Source organism: Fusarium flagelliforme (genome assembly GCF_020744385.1).
Source record: "Fusarium flagelliforme strain FIESC 12 MPI-CAGE-AA-0113 chromosome Unknown B0J16scaffold_4, whole genome shotgun sequence".
NCBI classification, from domain to species: domain Eukaryota; kingdom Fungi; phylum Ascomycota; class Sordariomycetes; order Hypocreales; family Nectriaceae; genus Fusarium; species Fusarium flagelliforme.
In genome coordinates, this window is record NW_025763506.1 from 592,641 (window position 1) to 614,974 (window position 22,334).

Here is a 22,334-nt window from a genome sequence, read left to right on the forward strand (position 1 = left end):
TGCTTAAGATTTAGGGAAGGTACAGATCGTGCAAGCCTTCGTATGCCTGGAGAGTGTCGTGTCAATGGCGACGAGACCTCCGAGAGAGCTCAGAGAAACTTTCCAAGAACTAGTCCGAATTGCCATGCCAGTTTCTATAACAAGAATACTTTCTGTTACTCTTGGTTGAAATGTCATGTTCCTGGCATTTGGACTCCAAGGTACCAGTCTCGGTGTGTTCACAGGAAGGAGCTTCTGAGCTAGCAGACCTGGCTGATATGATACGAAATAATTTCAGCACCGTGGGAAAACTTAGGCAGGCATTTAGGATAGGTAACTTCCTCAAGTGCCCTAAGCCTGTTGACGCAGAACCATCCATATCTCGCGCCTTGAGGCTTCCCGGACCTTTCCTCTCTTCATCATCAACAACATCATACACCACATCTTCAAGCCGCATCGTCTCAGACAACTTCACTTACCCATCAAGCATCATATCAGACGACCGAAGATGGCCAATCTTTTCGAATTGGTAGATTGGATGCCTGGCATCACTCATGAATCCATGGACGAAAGGATGGCGTATTTGTGTTTGCAGTAGGTCTTCAATCTGAAAGTGCCATGGCATATCGGCGTCTAACTTGCGACAGACGTGCAAACCAATCGACAGACTTCGCCTTTATTGGAAAACCCATTGGAGGCGCAACAGCCACCCTCCACTACGTCAACAAGTCAATTTTTCCTCTCGAATCTCCTGCCTTCGGAAGACTCGTCGCACGCATACCCCAGAGGATAATCAGGACCTTCGGTCTGTCCTGGTAGCTTGTGAATTTGATGCCATGGAAATGGCAGGGTGGTCTATAGATGACTGGTTAGAACAGACGGAGATGAGGTATCGCAACCAGGCATTCGAGGAAGATTCAAGACAACTGGCTGTGGATTTGTATAATGCTATGTACTAAGCATAGCCTCGTTGCCGCCGTTGGCTTCGTCAGGATTAACCCAAGGACTTCAGTCAGGTTACCGTTGTAGAGTATAGACAGTATCAGGGAGGAGCTACTTCAAGGTAGCATGGAATAAGATAATTGCCTTGTTCTCAAGTCTCCATTTCCAACTTCGCAGTCAACAACGGGACTTGGTGAGATCAAAAATGAATGACAACATCTGATCGAGGCAAAAAGCAAAGCTGTTAGGACCGAGCGTGGATCGAACACGCGACCTAGGGATCTGCAATCCCTCGCTCGTACCACTGAGCTATCGATCCTTGTAAGCTTTGGATGAAACAGTCGACAATAGTTACTGTCTATAGAGATAATGCGGCAGAATTGTTGTCTGTTCTACCCATCGTATATCGTGCAATTGGGGATGGTGGCAGATTGATGATAGTCGCTGTCAAAAAGCTCGGAGCATCTCAGCCCCGATCTTACAATAAGCGCCACTGATAGCGATAAGCTTCTCTACCTTGATGTCGGTTTGAGCTGCCGCATCAAGCCTAGAGTAAGCGGGGTACGATAATAAACACATCGCGACGCGAAAGACCTTTTGTACAATGCTACAATATTGCCCTCGTAAATTCGTCATCGTTAATCTGCTTATATAATCCCTGTCGTTTAATATGAAACGTGCCCAGCCTTTTTTCTAGATTCTGTAACATTCCTCATCAACAACCTCAACCATGGGAATCTTCAAGACTGCCATTCTGCTCGCTGGAGCCTCCCTTGGGGTCTTCGCGTCCCAAGTCCCTCTCGGTGAGGACTCAACACAAGCTTCGACTTTCCAGGTGTATTCAAGCTCTCTTCACCCTGAACACTCAATTCGCATCAAAGAGCAGGTCGATGACAAAATCTGTGACGCGCGAGTCAAGCAATACACAGGCTGGCTCGATATCGGCAATCAGCATCTGTTCTTCTGGTACTTTGAGAGCAAGAATGCGCCAGCTACTGACCCTCTGGCCTTGTGGTTGACGGGCGGCCCTGGAGGCTCATCAATGCTGGGACTGCTTCAGGAGCTGGGCCCTTGTCTTATCAACGAGTATGGCAATGGGACGGTTCACAATCCTTATGGATGGAATGCGAACGCGAATTACATCTTTGTTGATCAACCTGCTGGTGTTGGGTTTTCTTACTTGGATGAGGATGAGCCGATTCCTGGGAACTCGTTTCTCGCTGCTGATAGCATGCATAAGTTTATGCAGATCTTTACGACTGAGGTTTTCCCGGATCTTGCCGGAAGGCCATTCCACATCTCTGGAGAGAGCTATGGTGTAAGTGGCATCGGACGAATGTCTTGGCGGTGACTAATATCTGCAGGGCCACTACATCCCCATCCTGGGAGCTACAATCGTCGCTCAGAACAATCTTTACCCCAAACGTCCCCAGATCAACCTCGAGTCTGTCCTGATCGGCAATGCCTACATCTCACCTCTCGACACAGCCTTCGGATACTGGGAGACACTGTGCACTACTAACCCGGGCGTCAAAGAACCCGTCTTCAACAGCACCCGCTGCGACATCATGGCTGCTAACCTTCCAAGATGTCTCGAGCTCGCACGTGTCTGCTACGAACACCCCGACCACGCTATCTGCGGTGCCGCAGAGCAAGTCTGCTGGGACGGTGTCATAAAGTGGTACGACGGCGAGTCTGGCCCCAACGGTAACAGAAACAGATTCGACATCAGCTTCCCCTGCGAATCAGGAGATGACCTCTGCTACAAGGAAGCCGGACTCATCAACAAGTACCTAAACCTCCCCCATGTCTTTAAAGCCCTCGGTGTCCCGGATGCTTTGACAAACTACTCGATCTACTCGTATGACGTAGAACAAGCTTTCTCACTAGGCTTCGACGGAGGCATCAGCACTGAAAGCCAAATCCTGTATCTGCTCAACGCCAATGTCGATGTGCTCCTGTACCAAGGAAACTTGGATCTTGCATGTAATACTGCTGGAAACTTGAGATGGAGTAACAGCATGGAGTGGAAGGGACAGCCAGCCTATGTTGCTCAACGACCAAAGGCGTGGGGTGCTTGGGGTGAGGAGATTGGTTGGTACAAGGAGGTCAAGATTCAGATGGGCAAGTCTGATAAGAAGACTACTTTCTCGTTTGCTACTGTTGATGGGGCCGGGCACATGGTAAGTCATCAACTGGATCTTTGTTCGAGTTTGTGTTAACTGTTTTTAGGTTCCCCAAGGTAAGCCTATGGAGGCTTTGGAGTTGGTCAACCGGTGGTTGAAGAAGCGCAGCTTTGCTGGTTGAGCCACCTCAAGCTAAGATTGTATTCACGTCTGCTATCGGCGTGCAGAATTACTATAGCAAGGCACTTGGCAATGGCAAAAGCAATTCGTTCACTACGTCTTAATCGTCCAACCAACCTTGACCCATGCATGGCTAGGCTCTGCCCAGCTCAGAGAATGTGCAGCTATACTTTGCCTCACTACCTCTGAAGAACCACGCATTATGTGATAGTTCTAGGCATTGAGAGTAGCTAGATGTATGTACCGGCTAACTAACTTGCTATTGGGACTCTACACCAATGGTGTCTATGCACTGCAAAGGAGATGGAGCAATCGACTAGCTATGACTACACATATCGAAACCTAACACCTCCAAAAATGAGCATGAGTGGTTGTTGAAAGTTAGTACTTCCAGCAAACATCGCTTTGGCCTTGTGGACTGTCAACGCAGGACTTGCACTTATCAAGCCACTTAATCAAGCCACCATATCCTCCGACGCATTCGAAGTAGGAGTACCTGATCCAGTCCTCATTAATGGGATGCCCCCCGTCCGACAGAGCCTGCCTGATCTGGGCATCGTAGTTACCTGTGATGCATAAGTGGTTAAATACCACAACCCCCATTCTCAGTAGGGATACTTACCAACTTTCAAAAGGACATATCCACAGTATCTAAGACCTGTGGTGCAGTCCCTGGCTTCAGCAATGGGAGCAAGAAGCGCAACAGCGGCAACAGAAAGATTGAGGAGTTTAACCATCTTGAAGAGTAGGATCGGTTTGGTTTATGGAGCTGTAGTCTGTTCGGGGTAATTGAATGTGGTGAGTTGATCCAAGGTCTTGGTGGATTGGAGTATGGGTGTTATATTTATATTAAACTGACTTACCACGCTGTGAGTAGAGGTTGTACTACTGGGGAAATCACATTATGGGAAACGTCTAGCACATGGACCATTTCATCAAGATGACACACGGTTAACGTCCCTGGCGAAAGTCCCAGCCAAGATGATACCTATTTCGTATACGATTTGCTTTTGATATGAATAACACCGCTTTGGGCATTAGCAAGCTTTTATGATACCCGTTTAAGAAAGCTCTTAAACAAACACAACTAAAGTTACGCCGAGAAACCATACATAAGAGTACTGTGTCTAGTCCAGGAGAAAACCCTCCCAGTTAAGCTCATGCTTATGGCTCCCATATATCCTGTCGACGTGTAGAGTGGCCATGCTGGACAGACCAGTTACCCAGGCAGTTTCCAGCTTAAATATAAAAGAATTCGACATTTAACAGAATAAGTTGAACGTCCAATCATTTAACCCTCTTGCCGGGTGGTTTGCTATTAAATCCAGTATCCTTAATGTCAACAATCGATTTGTGCAGGGTGGTGGTTGGTCTGAAGGGTTGGTGTCTTTTTGGTTCAGGTAGAAGAAGGAAGAGAAAAGGACCGGAAGGGAGGAAGCAAGGCATCCCGTGCATCAGGGTTGTGTCAGGGTAGGGCAAAAAGCTCTCATGCAAGTGTTGGAGTCACGATGCTTCAGAATTGTAAATTCGAAAACTTTATCCGTACGTTAACATAACTACCTGCCTAATCAGGGCATATCATTATGTAGCCAAGGTGTCAGCTTACTGCAGCTCGCATAGGTGTATGTAAGCCTGAAATATATTATACTAGCACCGATGAAAGCTTAAAGCTCTACAAAGTACGAGCAACCACTAGAAATGCTACTTCTATAGAACTTAAAATACTTAGGAGGAAGCAATCGCATACAGCATTTAATACAGCTCAAAGTTGATGACGGGTTGTAACGATACAGAAGTTATCTGACGACAGAAGCCAGCCTGGTTACTCGCTTAGTCCTTGGCGCAGCAGGACCCCTCTTTATAGTTTCATTGCATACTCAGATACCACTTCACCTCATCCCTATCCTGCAGTTATCATATGGAATTCTCGTATCCAAGCTGCAGAGTTTACAGAAGAGGCATTAATCGCTCATTTATGGCTTCAGTAGACAGCTCAGGTGAGCTCTGGTGGGGGTTAGTAAGTCATCAGTTATTTCTCGCGATCAGAAGTTGAATAGTTCTTGGGTATATAAGGGAAATGATTCCTCGGACTGTTCCATGTAACTCAGCATCATCAATCACCTCTTAACTTGACTACAGTCTTCCATTTCGCAACAATGGTTCGCCCTATCCTCATCGCAAGTGCTCTTTTCGCCGCTATCACAATGGCAGCCCCAACTAGCCAAGTTGAAGAGTCTACTGTTGAGAAGACTCAAGCCACCGAGGATGACGCGCCCATTGAACTGTCGAGCTACCGCCAAAGTTGCCGTTCTTGCTATCTCACTACTTCAAACGGTCCAGCTCTTAGTTGTGAATGTGACAACGGCTCAGGTGGCTGGCCCAGAGACACGCTCAGGCTTAACCCTTGTCTTGGTAACGATAACGGTTGGCTCAGGTGGCAGACCAAGTATGACGCCCTTTGAGTAAAAGTATTTTGCTGATAACTAACAATTCATAGCGGAGGTTTCGGCGGATCGTGTAACAGACTGAGTCTAGATAGCGATAGTAGACTCAGCGTTAATTGTAAGACCATCAGTGGAAACTGGAATCCCTCCTCTGTTGTACTTAGTAAGTTGTTCTTAATTCGGTTGCAAAGTCTGTTGCTAATTCTACCACTAGACGAAAGGATCCATAACGATAGAGGTCGGCTGTGGTGTGGTATTTGATACACCTAGGAAGTTTAGATCATCAATTGGAATAAAAGGTCCGCCACAAAAATGGGACACTATCATTTCTCGCATTTTCCGGATATAAGCAAAGTGCAGAACTTTCCATCCTTACTAGTTTCTTATCTACGCGAGCTGATGTCGCGTTCGGGATAAATGTTTGTTAGTTTGCGGTAAGCTAGCTTTAGAGGGTCTAGAACTTCAATAGTTACTTTTTCGGACGTTGAAAAAGTCGATAGTTTCTTTATGCCCCTGACTACAGCCAGCCACAATGGCGTTTTTCCTAGCGCTAAAGCAGCACGATAAAATTAAGGAGAGAAATAGAACACGATATTTATTTCGTTGACTGCCACTATTGAACGCCAGTACGATCGTCGGTCTTTATTCAAGCCACTCGTTCTCAAAATTCGAACCAAGATGGTAGCTAAGAAGTTTGTCGCTGCTGTTTTTGCAGCTTATGTTGCTGCGGGGCCTTGTAAGCCCAAGAGTCTTCCCTCGGACATCTTCTCTTCTACCGCGTCTATTGATCCAACGACGCCAGTTGATACTACCACCTCTGGTCAAACTACCCAGTCAGAAGGCGCGTCTAGCACTGAATTGACCACTCTCGAGGCTTTGACCACAACCGCTTTTGAACAATCCACACAGACAACAGAAGCAGCCTCTACCACCACCTCTGTTGGACCCGCTGGTGAGGCCATTATTCTACAGATTAACCCGCAGCAACGCCGAGCGAAGCGAGACACAACTTTCATTGGAACCGACAACCCTACCTCTTGTGACCTCGCTACAACGTTTCGCATCAACGATGAGCAGCTTCAACAGGATGGAGTGCCTGTTTACTACGAAGGCGAGGCATATCAAGAATTGGCCACTCAGGATACGCCACCAGCAGATGCAGTTACCCGAGGCTTCTCAATCGATGGAGGCTATCTTTCATGGACGAACGACGCATTTGGAGACGCAAGATTCTGTCAAACTCCATCGGACGGAAAGGTCTACATCATCTTTACTTTAAAGCCCACAGGGTGCCAGGGGGTTACGCTTACAGCGTATAAACGTATGAGAAATCGCTCAATCTTAGGAATATAGCTAACGTCAGGACACAGAGAGTCAATGCCAGAACGGACAGATCATTGGCGAAGAGGTTTCTAGTGGCGAGAGCACTTCGGTCGAGGTCACCAGTTCCGTCGATGGAACTAGCTCTGCCGAGATCACAACATCCGCGGAGCAAACTACTTCTGCAGAGGCCGTCTCAATAGACACTTCGTCTACCGAGACGACTGGCGAAGAGATTACCTCTGCGGAAACAACACCCAGTGAGGCTACTACTTCGAATGGAGTAACTTCTGAGTCTGTTGAGGGGACTTCTTTGACCGAAGCCCCTACGACCACTCAAGAGGCCACTTCTTCTGAGACAACCTCTCAATCTGCTGGAATTACGTCTTCCGCGAACGTCTGTTTTGCAGGCCTGAGCGATCCAAACGGCCAACCAGACGTGGACAGTCGTATCAGCGACTGCTCAGCTTATAACACCGTGACAGTCAGCCCATTCGCCTCGTAAGAGCCCCCTACAATCCCCCTCGATACCAGTGCTAACCATTGTAGAACTACAACTGTTTTGAAGAAGCGGGTGTACTATCAGATTCCTACAGCTTGGGCCACTCCCCAGCCCAAGATCACCAAGCGCGCCGATGATCCCACCGATACAACCATTTTTCCAACTGAGATCCCCTCCTACGCTACCTACTGCGACTCTCCCGAGGAATACTTCGAGGCTTGTTCAGAGACTGGAGTCACTGCCTTCACAACTACACTAGATGAGCCTGAAACTTCAACTACTACATCGACCTCGGATGGCTGCGCACCTTTGTCTCTTGGAAAGAGGGGCCTTGAATATCTGGGATATACCGTGTCTGAAGATTGGGATCGTGCAATCTTTACTGGAGTTGTCTTGCATGAAAGGTTCCATGACTAGATTTAGTCGAAGTATTTTATAGAACATAGTTAGATACTTATTTCCTGCGACGTTACGGTCACCTTCAAGTTTACCCTTGCAACTGACGTATTTACAGTCCTGCTAAGTTATTTATCTACCCTTAACCAAGGCCGACCGACAGAGCATCATTACTATTCAATTTGTTTTGCTTTCTTTTACTTGTGAATCTGACATGGTTCTGCCTGCGCCGATGACGACTTGTGGCGAATGCTATCACGATGTAAGCAATATTACGTGGTTGGCGGGGCTGAGTAGCTGTTGCATCTCAGATAAATTTCACTTTACTGTTATCGCTCAACCCCAGCTTTTGCCACTATGAATAAAATCTTTGAAGGCACTGGTATCACTCCAGGCACATGAACAGGTAGGCTCTACCCTGCAAACAAATCACGAGTTCTTAAGTCCGATCCTAGACACACTCAACCTTGCATAGCCTCATGCAGCTACATCCCATTATATCAGCATTGCCGCCTTACCCTTCCTTATTAAAGAGAGGCTAGCCAACTTTATTCCTGGAAGACAAATGACCCTCATTCCGTCTCTGTTTCCGCTGTTGCATACCACTGACTATGTTCTTTTTGTAATTCAGACCCGACACAGGATTTCTGTTTTGGAGGACAAAAATGGACGACAGCTTCGTATTGGCGGGGCTTGACATCCAGCATAATACATTGTCATCTCAACTGCACGCAGATGGAACCGAGGATGCCATCTACAACCCCCAATTGCCTATTGCCAATGCCTAGTCATCGCACCCCTGATCCCGCTACCGACGCTGTACTGTTAAAGGCCTACTGGAACACCGCGTGGTTCGTCTGGGGCTTTGCCTGGGTGTTTACCATATCACTCATGGCCTATGTGTCTCTCAACCACAGCCGAGATGAGACTACTATACAGGCCTCGATCTCCCACATGCCTTACTACTACGCTTGGTTCTTTGTTGTATACCTGGTGATTACTGCGTGCGGCGGTGCTCGAATAAATAGATGGGCAGTGGGTCTCCTTCTGATTGGTACATTGCCGTTTATTGGGATGGTGATATTGGCCTTGAAAAGGGGAGACGATATTTATGATGGGGGACACAGTGCCGTATGGCTGACGTTATGGCGGACAGGAATATTACCAACCAGTCCTTCAGTCTGTGAACAGAGACTAGAGAAAAAACAGCACATTCTTCTTAGCACAGATTACTACAGTGCACAATTCGCCAGGGCCGTTATACACAATGCTTCCGGGGGACATCCTGCCTTTGTTTCTCATGCTTTCAATGAGACTCGGTTTTTAGAAGTTCACAACAACGCAGATATCTGTTATCAAGGCTTCGAGGGAAACCCAGACCTTTATGGACTGGGTGTCCGATTATGCATATATCTGCAATGGGTCGTTGCTCTGATCACGAATAACTTTCTGCCGCATGCGCGACAAACTTATCGGGCTGCATGGCTCATCTTCTCGACCGGCATGTGCATAGTTGCACTTGTGGCAAGCATTGCTGACTATTGCATTTTCGGTATCGAGATTGAGATCTTGTATTGGATGTACTGGGGCGGATTCGCCTAGCCCTATAAGGCTTGAAGGGCAAGCAAAGGGGGTTGGTTTCTTGGACTGGAAGACGGCGATTCTTTGTACCCTGCACATTTTGATGGCATACCATGGCGTGTGGTTCAGCTGGTGGGGATATGATCAGATCTTCGCACGAATGCCGTGCGGGACCTACCAATTTATATTTGCCAAGTTCCTAGACCCAAGCACCCCGTACTGCTATGCTAGGGACGTCTTATCGGTTGCTTTCAACATGATTGCAACACCCCTTCTCCTCGTTATCCCAGTAGCTCTCGTTATCATGGCTGTGGAGATCAAGGCCTCAGTGCAGGATTCAGCAGTCTATCATATGTTCTTTCGCACTAGAACAGGTCAGGTCCTGGGGAACTCAAGGCAAAGAATCCAAGGAAGGAATTATAGCATGTCCAGCGGGTATCAAAGTGAGCGTTTCGCCGCCATTCCCCTGTCAAGAGCGTGTGAGAGGTTCCTTAACATGGCCAGAATAGCATATTACTTCTTGAGGAGGTTGGCGGGTCTACCTCGACACAGGTTGGGTGGCATACGCCTGATTACACCAGTTGATGTGCAACACAGACGGTTCGCTGCCTTTTCCACTGGTCTCCATGTTGCTAAGCGCTGACAAAACTTTAGGTCCTATCGCATTTGCTGCCTCATTATGTGGCTAGCAAGCTTTTCCATCTCGGTGACAGCCATCGAAACAACCTTGTCATGGAACCGAGTAACGTCTGTTCACTCACTCACGTCACTCGGCCAGATATTATCCTTGGTCATAGGAACAGCAACATTAATGTCAGTCATCTGGGAGCTTTTTAAACAGGAATCGGTGAGTCTTCCCGTGGTTATACCATAGAAAGAATCTGACGGTATCGGAAGAAACGAAGACAGGATGCTAAGCGACGTAGGATCGCGGCTGACGACACATTGCCACCATTACCCCTGACCCTTTCTGGTGCTATCCGATCTGCCTTTCGTCAGCTTGATGAGCCATTCTTAACAAACGCCATTGCACTTCCAAGCTTGACGACGAATCCTCTGGGCTCTGATGCAGTATCCGATAACGATCCATACATGATGGGTGGGGATAATGAAACGGGAACGCAATCTATTGATACTACCTCAGCGATAGAATCGTCAACAGAAACGGACTGAGAGATGGCTTCTGAGAATGTATCAATAGTCTCCATTGTACCAATAGACATGGGGTCTGGGGAGGTCGGCAGGGACTAAACCGCAGAGACAACAATCCAAGTCCGATTTCGCTGATATTGCTAAATCAGAAATATCGGATCCTTCCATTAGTTCAGTACAGTTTATACTAGACCGAGCGGATAAGAATGTCACGATTGGACGAAGAATGTATGAAATTCAAATATGTAAATTAGAAGGAGTGTTCTCAGTAGATAATAAAGTTCAACCGCTCGAAAACAGCTGAAAGAAGCGAACAAGAAAATAATGCCGAATGAGTGGCTCTAGAGAAAATGCAAATGTCCCATGCCCAATGCCCAATGCCACAGATGTCCATCAAACTCCAAAGGAAATGTGAAGATCTAATAGCCTTCTTACTCCTTGCCAGGGTACTTTCCAGGGTACCACTTTCCGTCATCATAGGGAGTTCCCTTGCCCTCGTACTTTCCAGGGCGCCACTTGCCATCATCAGCGCGCTTTGTCTTTCCATACTTCTCAGGATCGTATGAGCCATCATCGACACCAGTGTCACCACCCTCGTACTTGCCAGGGTACCACTTTCCATCATCAGCACCAGTGTCGCCGCCCTCGTACTTTCCGGGGTACCAGCTACCATCATCCTCACGCTTGGCCTTGCCACCAGGGTACTTTCCGGGATACCACTTTCCATCGTCGTAGCCAGTTCCCTTGCCCTCGTACTTTCCGGGATACCATTTGCCATCATCATTGCGCTTGGCCTTTTCGCCGTGGTATTGACCATCATCGTAGCCAGTTCCCTTACCCTCGTACTTTCCGGGGTACCATTTGCCGTCGTCGTAGCCGGTGCCCTTGCCTTCATATTTGCCGGGATACCATTTGCCATCATCATTGCGCTTGGCCTTTTCGCCGTGGTATTGACCATCATCGTAGCCAGTTCCCTTACCCTCGTACTTTCCAGGGTACCACTTGCCGTCATCGTAGCCAGTGCCCTTGCCCTCGCTGAGATAGAGTTAGTATTGATATCTGATGGGCATGGGTGAGAGATGACTTACTACTTGCCAGGATACCACTTGCCATCGTCGTTGCGCTTGGCCTTTTCGCCGTGGTATTGACCATCATCGAAGCCAGTGTCGCCTCCCTCATACTTGCCGGGGGCCCACTTGCCATCATCGTAACCAGTGCCCTTGCCCTCATATTTTCCTGTGCATGTTAGTTACTGGATGGTTGAATCAGAGTGGAAGTTGCATACCAGGAGCCCAAGAGCCATCATCGGCAGGCTTGGCAGTGGGAAGAGCCAGAGCCATGGAGGCAAAGGCGAGGATAGTGTATGAGTAGCGCATATTGAAGTGTAGTTGTAAGAGTGAAAGAAAAGCTGCTGGAGAAAGCGAGAGATCAGAAGCTTAGAGAGAAGTGATTGAAGTTGAAGTTGAAGTTGAAGCGATCGAGAAGAAGATGTAGCGAAGGTGCTTGAGTTGTTGCAGTGAAGAGAGAAGAGAAGATGATGAGAATGATGAATTGAACTGAAATGAGGGAATCAAGCCAACCTTATATAGACAATTATCCTACTCTCATTCCAAGTGAAGCTCGCCATTTCCACGATGGTGGCCGGAGCAGCATAAGCCACGACTAACAAACTCATGTCTCCAACTTAGAAATCAATAAGGCTGAGCGACAAGCTTAACGAGCTGCATGCTCTACGTCAGTCTATTTTCGGGTGTCCCGAGCTCTCATCCCAAGCTGCTGCGCCCAGCCAAGATCAGCGCTAGCTTTTTCAAGAAAGTAAAGCTATACCGAATCTGACATCGGAAGGGCTGAGGCCACGATCGCGGCCCCTCTTCTCCGATGTGGTGGGGTCCAAAAGACGGACCATGGTACGGAACCTTACCCCGCAAGATTGTGACATCCGAAAAGTCGGCTCTGGGGCTGAGGAGCTAAGTATGGTGTAGTACGGACTGCGGTGCAGAGAAGGTCAGCTGTGCCACCGCCCTCATGCCACTTTCTGTGCTGGCATCAGGAATCTTGGCTTTCATCCTCCTCGTGTAAGCTTACAAAGTGGATGGTGAAAGTGCACGTGTTTGCGCGATATATGCGATGACAAACAACAAAATGCAATTAACAAGCGTCGAAAATTCAGCAGTGGGATCCGAAAGTACCAAATTCTGCGTAAGCCAAGCCGTCTCTTGACGGAGTCCAGCCCCCATGACCGGTTCTTCAGCCCAGTTCTGTTAGTCAGCTGCGCAACAACCAATTGAAGAAGCCAATTCAGGTGTGACAGAACTTTCATAGTGGCTTTTGGGGAAACACAATGTGGAAAGGTCTCGAGGAGGGGAAAAAAACGCCTGATGAAAAGGCGGAGCTGGACTTGGAGGAGCAAACAAGCCCAAGTCCAAGCCTCGATTCTGATGGTGTGGGCGGGACAGATGGTGAGAGATGGTGTTGAGGATACGAGCTTGACAACGGCACATTACCAATGTTTTAGAGTGTGATGTGCGATTGGGTCTAAGAATAGGCGCAAGTTTAGCTTGACCTTCGCACGCCATGTCAGTGATCAATTGTCTCACTCTATCAATAGTCTTCTTTCCTCGTTGTGACTCGACGCCGACTCGTCCCTTTGCCAAGATTTCTTCTTGTATTCGGGAAATCAGGTAGTATTGCACCACCAACTGAACTTGACAGCAGGCTCTCAGCCCTATCATCGTCAGCCCCCACCAACACCTCAAGGTAGGCTGACTGCAGAGATGCTACGTAGTATTTTTCAGTCGCCCAAACCGTTGACTAAGCTCAATGACGCGATCACTTCAGAGATTCGGTCGGGACTGTTGTCAACAGACTGTTGAAATCCGCTACTGCAAACTCCAGCCGTTGATAGTCACCATCAACCAAAGTCCCATCGGAAAGCTTTGTTTCATGATAAAGTTGCCCGACATTTTGAAACGGCTCGGGAACTAGCATCGGTATTTTAGATGCAGAATCAAAAATGCATTTTAATCTATGCTATTCGTTTACTCCTGGTGGCGGAACGAAATAAACTTTGGAAGTGGTGAAAAGTAAGCACTTATCTGGCCTTACAAGCCATACCCAAAGTTCCGGTTCCTCGGCAAGTTTAGGGTTATCTTGTCTCCCATCATCACCAAATTAAGTAAGCTCCGAGTCTCTTGCCAAGCACAGCCCACGTTGCAGGATGCTTACTACAACAGCGTTTCTTGCTAAGCTTTACGAGACTGACCATTCAGAATCAAATATTCTTCAGCTGTTAACAACGCTATAGGAGCAAAGCATCCTACACACATGGGGATTGGCGAAGTTTGGATACGCTATGAGATTTCTGCCCTTACTAGCGATAGGTCTCCAACCTAATGAAAACCAAACACGCTTCACCGATAGTATCGCCTCATCCTCAGCTTCTGCTACGCATTGCCGGGCATCTTGTCACCAGATGTCTCACTGGCAGACCCCGAGTAGCTCAGCTTCTGCTTATACCGTGCATAACGCTTGAGATAAGCCTTTCGTGTTTCAGCTGAGATATTGAAGGGTCCCTCCTATCTGGACGCACCAGAAATGGCGTCCTGTGATATTGTCCAGAGACCATATGAAATCGATGTCTGAATTGACTCTTACCAGCTCGGCGAACCAACCGCTCGGTGATTCTTGTAGACCAGGATGATACTGGTCTTGAGGTACAGAACTGAGCAAGTACCTGGACTCAATTTGTTACTTGAGCGGGCTTTCATCGGTAGGTTTTGGATGTATAATCGTACAGTGTTGAGTCCAGCCCGCACGCAATGCCTGGCGGAAGAATATCGAGAGCCAGGTAGGGGCCCTTATTCTGTGAGGATCGCACACTCACTTGGACCACACTAACGGACCGAACCGGAAGGCGGAATTCTGGATAATCATGATAAGTCGAAAGTGTTAACGCGCACTTCGGTGAGATGATTTGGGACACATAGTCTCAGTTGATGGCCTGGATGAGTTAGCATTCCAGTCTCGCATGAAATCGGCAATTTCACAGAATAAAGTAAACCCTCCAGTCGGCAGCTTCACCTGTGATATGTATAGTGACTTCCTGCATAACGCAAATGCAAGACCTGAGTTTGGTGTTTCCTTCCATAACCCCACCAATTTATGATTGGGTATTTTTGCATTGACTTTCATGTCTGCGATTGTATTTCATGTTATTTTTATTAATCTATAGCTGCCTAATGTTTCAAATTGTCTGCTTGTTTCCCTTTTCTTGCCGTGAATGCGAGCTGGTTGTGTAATGCGATGCCAAGTTTGTTGATCCGGAGACGGGCCCGGGTTTCGAGGGCACCGAGTGCGAAACGATTCTCACCACGTTCTCCAGGCGTTACTTCTCTGTCTATTTATATTACATGCCTCTATTTCATGGTTATAATATACTTTTCGTGACAGAATAATCTTTCTCATTCTTCTCATGATATAGGTAAGGTATGAGACGTATACGATTGCTGAATCATCAACCGAAGTGGGCCACGGAAGGTTAATCGCATGCCTGCGGTTGGTTGGCGGCGCTTTCCCGAGCTTTGACCGTCTGGGACAGGGAGCTTTGCCTCTCTTTTTATTTTCAATCAACGCGTCGCATCCCCTCCCTTCATCAATCACCACATCATCGCCATTTCATCATATCGCCGCCACACTCATTCATCACTGCGCCAAAAATACACTCTCTCACTACATTCGGAATTAATGTCGCCATCATGGTCCTTCCCAATGGATCTCCTCCTATCAAGATAGAGGGAGACGCTACATACCAAGCTCTGGAGAACGCTGCCCAGAAATCAGCCGCCCAGAAGATACAGCGACTCACCGGCGAATGGCCCTGGAATATCGTACCCAGTTGTTCTCGGACAAGATGGGATACGAGTTTGCTTGGCAAGTTGGTCACTCTTCTTATTGAATGTTTTCCAAAACGGGTCGGGCAATTAGGTCACATGGAAATGAGACGACTGCGAGCTGAGGTAAAGTCGCAACTCGACTCCAAGCCTTACAACGAACAAAAGGCTCTCTCAATTACAGACTTGGAAGCAGTTCGACGCGAGTTGCTTAAGAAGAGGAGCACACAAACGCCGAACGGCTCGTCAAAAATTACGAACATGACTACTCCAACGACTTCTGATAGTAGCAAGAAGCGCAGGGTGTCTGCTACAAGTGTTTCCGAGCCACAAACAACGAAACGAGTGCGAATCAATGAAAGTCCGCCTGCATCCGCTACGCGGTCCTCTGCACGATTGCGACGACAGAGTCAGAGCATAGATGCAAGGCCTGCCATGTCCGAGAGACCGGTGAATGGTCACACATCTCTCGGGTTCGCGTTGCCTAGTGACGACGAGAGCGATAAAGAGGATGAAGAGGAGCCAGAAGATGAAATCGAACCAATTCAAGGACCAGATGAAGAGACGGAGGACTCGGGCGAGACCAATCAAGAAAGTCATGAGGCAGAGGAAGATGACCCACCAACATCGTATCTCGACAATGAAGAACCGTTACCCGACCCAGTACCCCCCAGCGCCAACCGAAACTCAACACCCAGAACTAGCACCATACCGCGGCCAACCTCAACAACCAGGAAACCCCTTGTCGCCGAATTTTCCATGTCAGACACGCAGATCGTTGACTTACTCCGGAAGAACATCACCCTCATCGCTTCGAAAAAGCAATATACCAATAATCAGAAACTGAAGGACCTGCAAGCGGAAAGCCGTCGCTGCGAGCTGGCACATGAAAAGGCTGTCCAAGAAACAATAAAGATATTCGGCACATTGAACGCCCTCAAAAAGTCTTGCGAAGATGCCGACAAATATGTCCAGAAGGCGGAAATTATCCGCAACAAGACCGCCGAATCGCTGAAACCATACCAGGACCTCGTCAACGAGGGCGTGGGTGATGCTCAGCTTTTCACAATGCTGAAGAACAAAGTGATCCAGGCTGAAGCAGAACTCAAAAAGGAACAGAGAACACGAGATGCAATGAAAAGGAATCTCCAGGTCCTTGATAAGGAGGCCAAACGAAAATTGGCAGCAGCTGATCTGTGCAAGGACAAGTGGAACGAGGGTCGGCAACTCCAGAAAGCTCACGAACAGAATAACCCGGGTATTGGATGCACTCTTACTTTTAGAACTGATGCAAGAGACGATGAAGGTCAACTGTTTAAGGATATTTTCTTTGAATTCAAGGCTACCGTTAGGGAGCAGGACGATGGAGTAAATGGAGGACGGAATTGATTCGCGTGGTGTGTTGATCATTGATATCCATTACCAGATTCTGTGTAATGTCTTTCCTACTGTCAATTCGTTGACTTGGCGGTTGAGGAATATTATACCCCAGTTCTGTTGTCAAATAAAGAATAAGAGTTTCTGATAATGCCTTTATTGGGACCTTGTCAAGGTGTGTGTTTTATAATTGATGCAAACATATCTGATACTGGCTTAATATGAGATTGTCAAACAGCGAGGCGTCCTGGTAGATTATTAATCGTTCATGGTCGCGTACGCAGGCAACACGCCTGGCTACTGTTGGGCTCTATAACATTGGATATTAAATGTTTTCACACATGACTGGTCTGCTACAATTTGAGCTGTGGGTGTACTGGGTAATCAGTTTGCTATTGCTCCCTTGCTATACATGGGTGACACTCCAACTCCCAATTCTCAAAAGCAGCCGACCCTATTATCCTTGGCTCCCTATACCCATCACTTCCCCTCAAGCGATTCATCCTTTACTTTAGGCGACTCATTCTTTTCCTTAGGCAATCTATCCTTAACCTTAGGTTTAGAGTTATCCTCAACCTTAGGTAACTCTCTCCTAACCTTAGGTGCCTCGGATGTAGTAGTCGAGGACGGTGACCCAGTTGACCCACTTTCTACCTCCAGTGATTCCTCCTCTAGCGCAGGCACCTCGGATGGCGTCGGAGACGATGTGTCAGGCAACGATATAATAATCTCAGGGACAGTCGCATTTGGCGGGGGCCTTTCCACAACGAGATCGAATGCAAGCCGCCCATCTGATCCTTCAGGAGTAGCAGCCGAGTCAGGTTCCGGCTGACGGTCGGGAAGGTCTTGAATCGATGGGTCCGTGCTCGTGGAAGTCTTGCGGCGTATAGAGGGCCGAGGGTTTGGGTCTTCGGATGCTTCACGTTTGGGTTGATCGCTCATGATGATGCGGGGAGAATATGTCCTTCAAAGGCGATCTTGGTCGGGGTTTTGGGGCACGGAATACCAATGACGATTGCCGGTGGTTAAAGGTACTGTGAAAGGTACAGTGACCGGCGTTGATGATGAAGAGTAGAATTCTTGATATGATGGTTGAGTGATGTTGTAAGAGCTGAGACTCTACAGCAGAGACTTGAACAGAGGTTCTCTTTGAAGGCCCGCGATAATGTTAAAACACGGTAGGAGCAGACGGACTACTGATTGATACTAATTAATTTTAATTGATTGGTTGGCAGGTGTGCCTGCCTGTTGGCGCCACGACTGACTTGTATTCCATTGTGCTTTTGAGGAAGGGCGACCAGAATACCTACAGAGCCTTTCCTTTACGGCCTGATGGTCCAAAATAACGACCACTTACTACTTACGAATAAGTAACATATTCCACAGTCTAATCTCAAGACTCGCGCTCATGCATCACCTTCCATGCCTCTTGCATCAACCTTGCAGCCTTCGCCTTCTTGTTCTGCTCCTTCATTTTTCTCAACTTTGCTTCAATAGATATTACTTCATTCTGGATGTCTTCAGAATCTGTCGCATCAACGGTGAACTTTTGCGTCTGTACCTTGGCCAAGTTGGACATCGCCTCCAATTGTAGCATCCAGGCGTCTTCCTCGACTTTGCTGTACCAGATTGATCCTTCTTCGCCGAAAGGAATAAGGCCGATCTCCTCCGTCACCTGATTTGCTCGCTGGAGGGTTTCGGATACAGGACCTAGAGTTTCAAATAGTCGGCGACGTTTCACTGCTTTGTCAGCTTGTGTTTGGCGCTCATGCAGTAGCTTCTCGGTTTCTGCGATGGCTGCACTCAAGTCAATACCGCCGTTCGAGCGGCTCCATCTGTTCATCTGTGCAAAGAGTTGCGTCGAAGTTAATTCATGGTCAGTTGTATTAGGCTGTAAGGGGGTATCATTGACGTGAGTATTCTGTTCCAGGGTAGTCTGGCGGGAATTGGGGCTGCCAGTGTCTTGCCAAACGCATTGGTAGAAATCAGTGTTAGAGGGACTCTTGAATCCAGATGCATCAATAGAATCAGACTTGTCCAAATTCTTTGTGGCCGGAGTAAATTTAGGTTGCTTGAAATCGATATCAGCCAGTTTATCGATCGAAGCAGGTGAAGAAGCTGCGGAGAACTTTGGCGATGGAGTCCCGAGGCTGCCTTCCAGTGTAAAGGGCAAGTCCGGTGAGCAGCGGACGATCGGCTTATTTCGATTGTACTTGTTAGGCCGAGGCGAGCATGGGTCAATTCCAGCTTCTTCTAGCCTCACTAGAAAGTTGGATCGGACATTTCCAGAGAAGGAATAAGGTAGTGGTGCATCATTCAGCAGGTAGTTGAGATATATTGCCACATGCAGGCCACAGCTAGTCCCATCTCGCTGTTGCGGAACGTCCTATACGACCATTAGTCAATAACTGTCGAAGGTTTGGCTGGGACAGCTTACATAAGGACTCAATGTGAAAGGACGACTCTCACCAAGTTTCCTCGCCAGCGACGTCTTGATACGAGTATCTCGGTCATAGCTGTGCATTGAGTCATGATGCCAAGTCTCCTTGCTGTCGGATCGGAATTCGAGAATCTCCTTCCTGTGGGGTTGGAATTCGAGAAGGGACCAGTGCTTAGTCTTTCCCTCTACATGATGTAGTGGAACACAAACAGTAGAGGTCGACTCCCAAAACCTATGCAGGTCAACGGGGATGTGGTCGTCCTCGAGGTTCAACCATAACGGATCCATAACAGTAGCCTCGGGTGAATCGCTTGTTTGGCGGACGACCTTGAGAAGAAAGGTCAGTATTTCGTCCGTAAGCGGAGCTTTTGGATCTTGAAGCTGGGTTCTGGTCGCATCCCAGACCGCCTTGTTGTGTTTCGCAAGCGTTTCGGCGTCCTGGTCTTTGTCTTCGCGCGAAGTGTGGTTGACGGTAAGGTCTATCACTGGTGAGCTAACGAGCGGCGTATGTACGGCATCAACTACAAAGAACTAATGTTAGTATGTTCAACAAACTGACTCGGCCGTTACCACGACATGGATGATGCCATGCGTGAATTTGCAAAGCGATGCTCCGTCTTACCAGTATCTTCAAGCTCTAAATGTCTTGGGGACGATGGAAGGTGACACTCAATCTCGTTGTAAGGCGAGGACAGAGTTCCAATGGCATCTTTTTCAGAGTATTGATTGCGACTTTGTTCAGGCTCTGGTGATGGAGCTGGTGAGCCATTCTCATGAGGGGGTGTCGAAAGGGGTTCAGGCGCGTCGGCAAAATCGGGATTGGGATTTGAAGGCAACGGCCCAGTCGATCTTGACTCGGAGGCATCACGAGGGGAAGTCGGCATCCGTCGTCGGAAAAGATCCAGGGCAGCAGCGGCGGCTTCCCTGCTCAGGATACGTTTTCCAGTGCAGATGGTATCGAAAAGGGCACCGCCTCGCTGCCACAGCGTGCGTAGCGGAATATCATGTTCTAACGCCAGGTCGGTCAGGATCTTCAGCGGTCGGATCGTATTGTCGCTAGGCTTGTCCCCCAAGCGGACACGTAAAAGATCGGGTCGAGACCAGTTGCGCCGGCCATCCCATTGTTCGTCAAGGTACTCGATATACCTGTCTCGCTTCGCAGTCCGGGTGGAATTGAAGTTGCTTGCCTTATTTGCGCGAATAAGGGCCTTGAACTTGGGCTTTTGCTTCTCGATACCCGCGTATAACTGATCCCTCTGATCCGCTGGGAAGCTCTTGATGCCGTTCCTCACAATGGCTTTGTTGGTGACCGATTCCGTGGGCGATTGATCCAGCACCACGTCTAAGAGCTGTTTGACCTTGGATTGTTAGTACGTCTTTGGGCAGCCAAAGCATCTTGACCAAGACGTACTTGAACCGTGCCATTGCCTGAATCAGCGTTGGTGCTGTTCGATATGGGGTTGCCGGGGGGATTCATGCCGTATAGAGTCCAACGTGTGGACGTGACGGGTATTGAAGCGAGGCGGGAAGAGCATTCGTCGAGGGTGGTCTTTGGCTTCTTGTGAAGGCTTTGGTCGTGAAGGCAGATGGAGGAGGAAGATCGGATCGACGAGGGAGAAGCTCCGCGGATCTTGCGCTATGGTATAAGCTACCAGCTTGCGCCTTCTTCTTGAGGATTGGGTTGAGCTATTCCAGCTGCTCCTTCTTGACATCGCAGGCGCTTTCTTTAGGCAGCTAAGGAGTCGTCGAGAGAGAAAAGTTTCGGTAGCGTCGAGCGTATACGGGTATAACAACGAAAATAGCGACGTGGAAACTTCGAGGATAGTTCTATAGAATGAGAATTAGCATGGAAATTTACTGTGATTGGGTGGGAACTTGCTCACCAGGAGGGAGAGCGCACGGTGTGATGTGATCCGCACGTCAAAAATGACAAAGTCAAGGTGACAGAGTAGACTACCCCAACGCACAAAGAAGACTTAATACCGTAGAACACAAATGAATCAATTACCAATTGAACGGCAAGACAATTCCGCTTCGTTGCTGGCAATTCGGGCGGGATGTTGGTTGCTTGGATGAAACGATCACGTGTGCGTGTGTACGACAAATAGCACGACGCGTCAGGCGCGACGCACTGGATGAAGCTGGGAAGGAGCAAAAATGCCAAGGAGAAAACTCCAGAGGCAAATTGATTCAGCTCATTGCTTTTTTCCATTGTAGTGAAGTCGATGAATCATCAGACACGAACATGTTCAAAAGCCAACACTTTTCCCTCCCTTCTCATGATGCGTGACTCGGGCATTCACAATTACAATTGTCTCTCCCTTATACAGGCAAAATGAAATCATCCAATAGACTGCCTAGCGCCATATAACGCTACTCGGAACAGCCCAGACCTTGCCACAGCGAGGCATGAAACCAACACCACAGCTGCTCATAACCCTTGTCTTCTGCCGGCAACCGGCTCATTCCGATGAACTGATGGTGTAGGGTCGTTTCCCACAGCCTGGTAAATTGTCCTAGACTGTCTAGACCGTGAATGTTCTGATCTTTGGTTGTCCACACCAATGCATATTCCCGTGACACTCATGCACGCTATCGTGTTTTCGCGTTTGACTCGTGGCGAGCATGGGCTTATTGGATGGTTGTATGCAGGCGTATTCGGCGTTTTCTCTTTGCTGACATGTTACCCTGTATGACTGTTGCATGGGGCTCCTCCTCGACTTCATCAGCTTGGAGCTTGCTCCTGTAACTCAATTCTTCTCGTCTTGCGCCAATGCGATTTAAACCAGCACGGAAATGACCTCAACTTTCGAGCCTAGGAAAGCAAAGCAATGCCGACTATTGTACTATTATAGAATGTGTTCCCATGGCTAAAAGCCATGAGGAATCACCTTTTTCGGGTATGATATGGCACACGTGAGATGAAAAGATCAAACGTCGTATCAACCCACCACGACAGTTCAGCCTCTAGACCATCAACGATTGTCTTGGCTAGCTATATGATCG

At 48.1% G+C, this 22,334-nt stretch overlaps 8 protein-coding genes and 1 non-coding gene across 9 annotated transcripts; 5 read left to right on the forward strand and 4 right to left on the reverse strand.

Moving 5' to 3' along the window:
• Nucleotides 1-1,167: 1,167 nt before the first annotated feature.
• Nucleotides 1,168-1,240, reverse strand: B0J16DRAFT_t168. The gene has a single exon. It is a non-coding gene; the product is annotated as a tRNA-Cys (tRNA).
• Nucleotides 1,241-1,535: 295 nt separating this feature from the next.
• Nucleotides 1,536-3,455, forward strand: B0J16DRAFT_122062 (Alpha/Beta hydrolase protein). The gene is made up of 3 exons (XM_046121616.1): nucleotides 1,536-2,239; nucleotides 2,286-3,104; nucleotides 3,154-3,455. Exons 1-3 carry the CDS (start codon nucleotides 1,652-1,654, stop codon nucleotides 3,226-3,228), a joined length of 1,482 nt encoding a protein of 493 aa, XP_045982386.1. The 5' UTR covers nucleotides 1,536-1,651; the 3' UTR covers nucleotides 3,229-3,455.
• B0J16DRAFT_398224 (uncharacterized protein) lies at nucleotides 3,456-3,964 on the reverse strand (the record flags this gene model as incomplete). Its single annotated transcript, XM_046132375.1, has 2 exons — nucleotides 3,456-3,793; nucleotides 3,850-3,964. The coding sequence occupies 2 exons, from the start codon at nucleotides 3,962-3,964 to the stop codon at nucleotides 3,609-3,611; spliced, it is 300 nt and encodes a 99-aa protein (XP_045982387.1). The 3' UTR covers nucleotides 3,456-3,608.
• Nucleotides 3,965-5,286: 1,322 nt separating this feature from the next.
• Nucleotides 5,287-5,932, forward strand: B0J16DRAFT_414209 (Cyanovirin-N; the record flags this gene model as incomplete). The annotated part of the gene is made up of 3 exons (XM_046133423.1): nucleotides 5,287-5,673; nucleotides 5,725-5,834; nucleotides 5,886-5,932. The coding sequence occupies exons 1-3, from the start codon at nucleotides 5,384-5,386 to the stop codon at nucleotides 5,930-5,932; spliced, it is 447 nt and encodes a 148-aa protein (XP_045982388.1). The 5' UTR covers nucleotides 5,287-5,383.
• A 349-nt stretch (nucleotides 5,933-6,281) lies between these two features.
• On the forward strand, nucleotides 6,282-8,065 carry B0J16DRAFT_122115 (uncharacterized protein). The gene is made up of 3 exons (XM_046121617.1): nucleotides 6,282-6,992; nucleotides 7,042-7,492; nucleotides 7,541-8,065. Exons 1-3 carry the CDS (start codon nucleotides 6,350-6,352, stop codon nucleotides 7,908-7,910), a joined length of 1,464 nt encoding a protein of 487 aa, XP_045982389.1. The 5' UTR covers nucleotides 6,282-6,349; the 3' UTR covers nucleotides 7,911-8,065.
• Nucleotides 8,066-8,669: 604 nt separating this feature from the next.
• B0J16DRAFT_398227 (uncharacterized protein) lies at nucleotides 8,670-10,855 on the forward strand (the record flags this gene model as incomplete). The annotated part of the gene is made up of 4 exons (XM_046132376.1): nucleotides 8,670-9,469; nucleotides 9,501-10,070; nucleotides 10,125-10,317; nucleotides 10,368-10,855. The coding sequence occupies 4 exons, from the start codon at nucleotides 8,670-8,672 to the stop codon at nucleotides 10,641-10,643; spliced, it is 1,839 nt and encodes a 612-aa protein (XP_045982390.1). The 3' UTR covers nucleotides 10,644-10,855.
• Nucleotides 10,856-11,053: 198 nt separating this feature from the next.
• B0J16DRAFT_383813 (uncharacterized protein) lies at nucleotides 11,054-11,998 on the reverse strand (the record flags this gene model as incomplete). Its single annotated transcript, XM_046131366.1, has 3 exons — nucleotides 11,054-11,657; nucleotides 11,711-11,858; nucleotides 11,908-11,998. The coding sequence occupies 3 exons, from the start codon at nucleotides 11,996-11,998 to the stop codon at nucleotides 11,054-11,056; spliced, it is 843 nt and encodes a 280-aa protein (XP_045982391.1).
• Nucleotides 11,999-15,258: 3,260 nt separating this feature from the next.
• On the forward strand, nucleotides 15,259-17,101 carry B0J16DRAFT_340413 (uncharacterized protein). Its single transcript, XM_046127672.1, has one exon. The coding sequence runs from the start codon at nucleotides 15,377-15,379 to the stop codon at nucleotides 16,898-16,900; it is 1,524 nt and encodes a 507-aa protein (XP_045982392.1). The 5' UTR covers nucleotides 15,259-15,376; the 3' UTR covers nucleotides 16,901-17,101.
• Nucleotides 17,102-18,129: 1,028 nt separating this feature from the next.
• B0J16DRAFT_398229 (uncharacterized protein) lies at nucleotides 18,130-20,805 on the reverse strand (the record flags this gene model as incomplete). The annotated part of the gene is made up of 4 exons (XM_046132377.1): nucleotides 18,130-19,274; nucleotides 19,326-19,849; nucleotides 19,951-20,686; nucleotides 20,740-20,805. 4 exons carry the CDS (start codon nucleotides 20,803-20,805, stop codon nucleotides 18,282-18,284), a joined length of 2,319 nt encoding a protein of 772 aa, XP_045982393.1. The 3' UTR covers nucleotides 18,130-18,281.
• Between the last annotated feature and the right edge of the window lie 1,529 nt (nucleotides 20,806-22,334).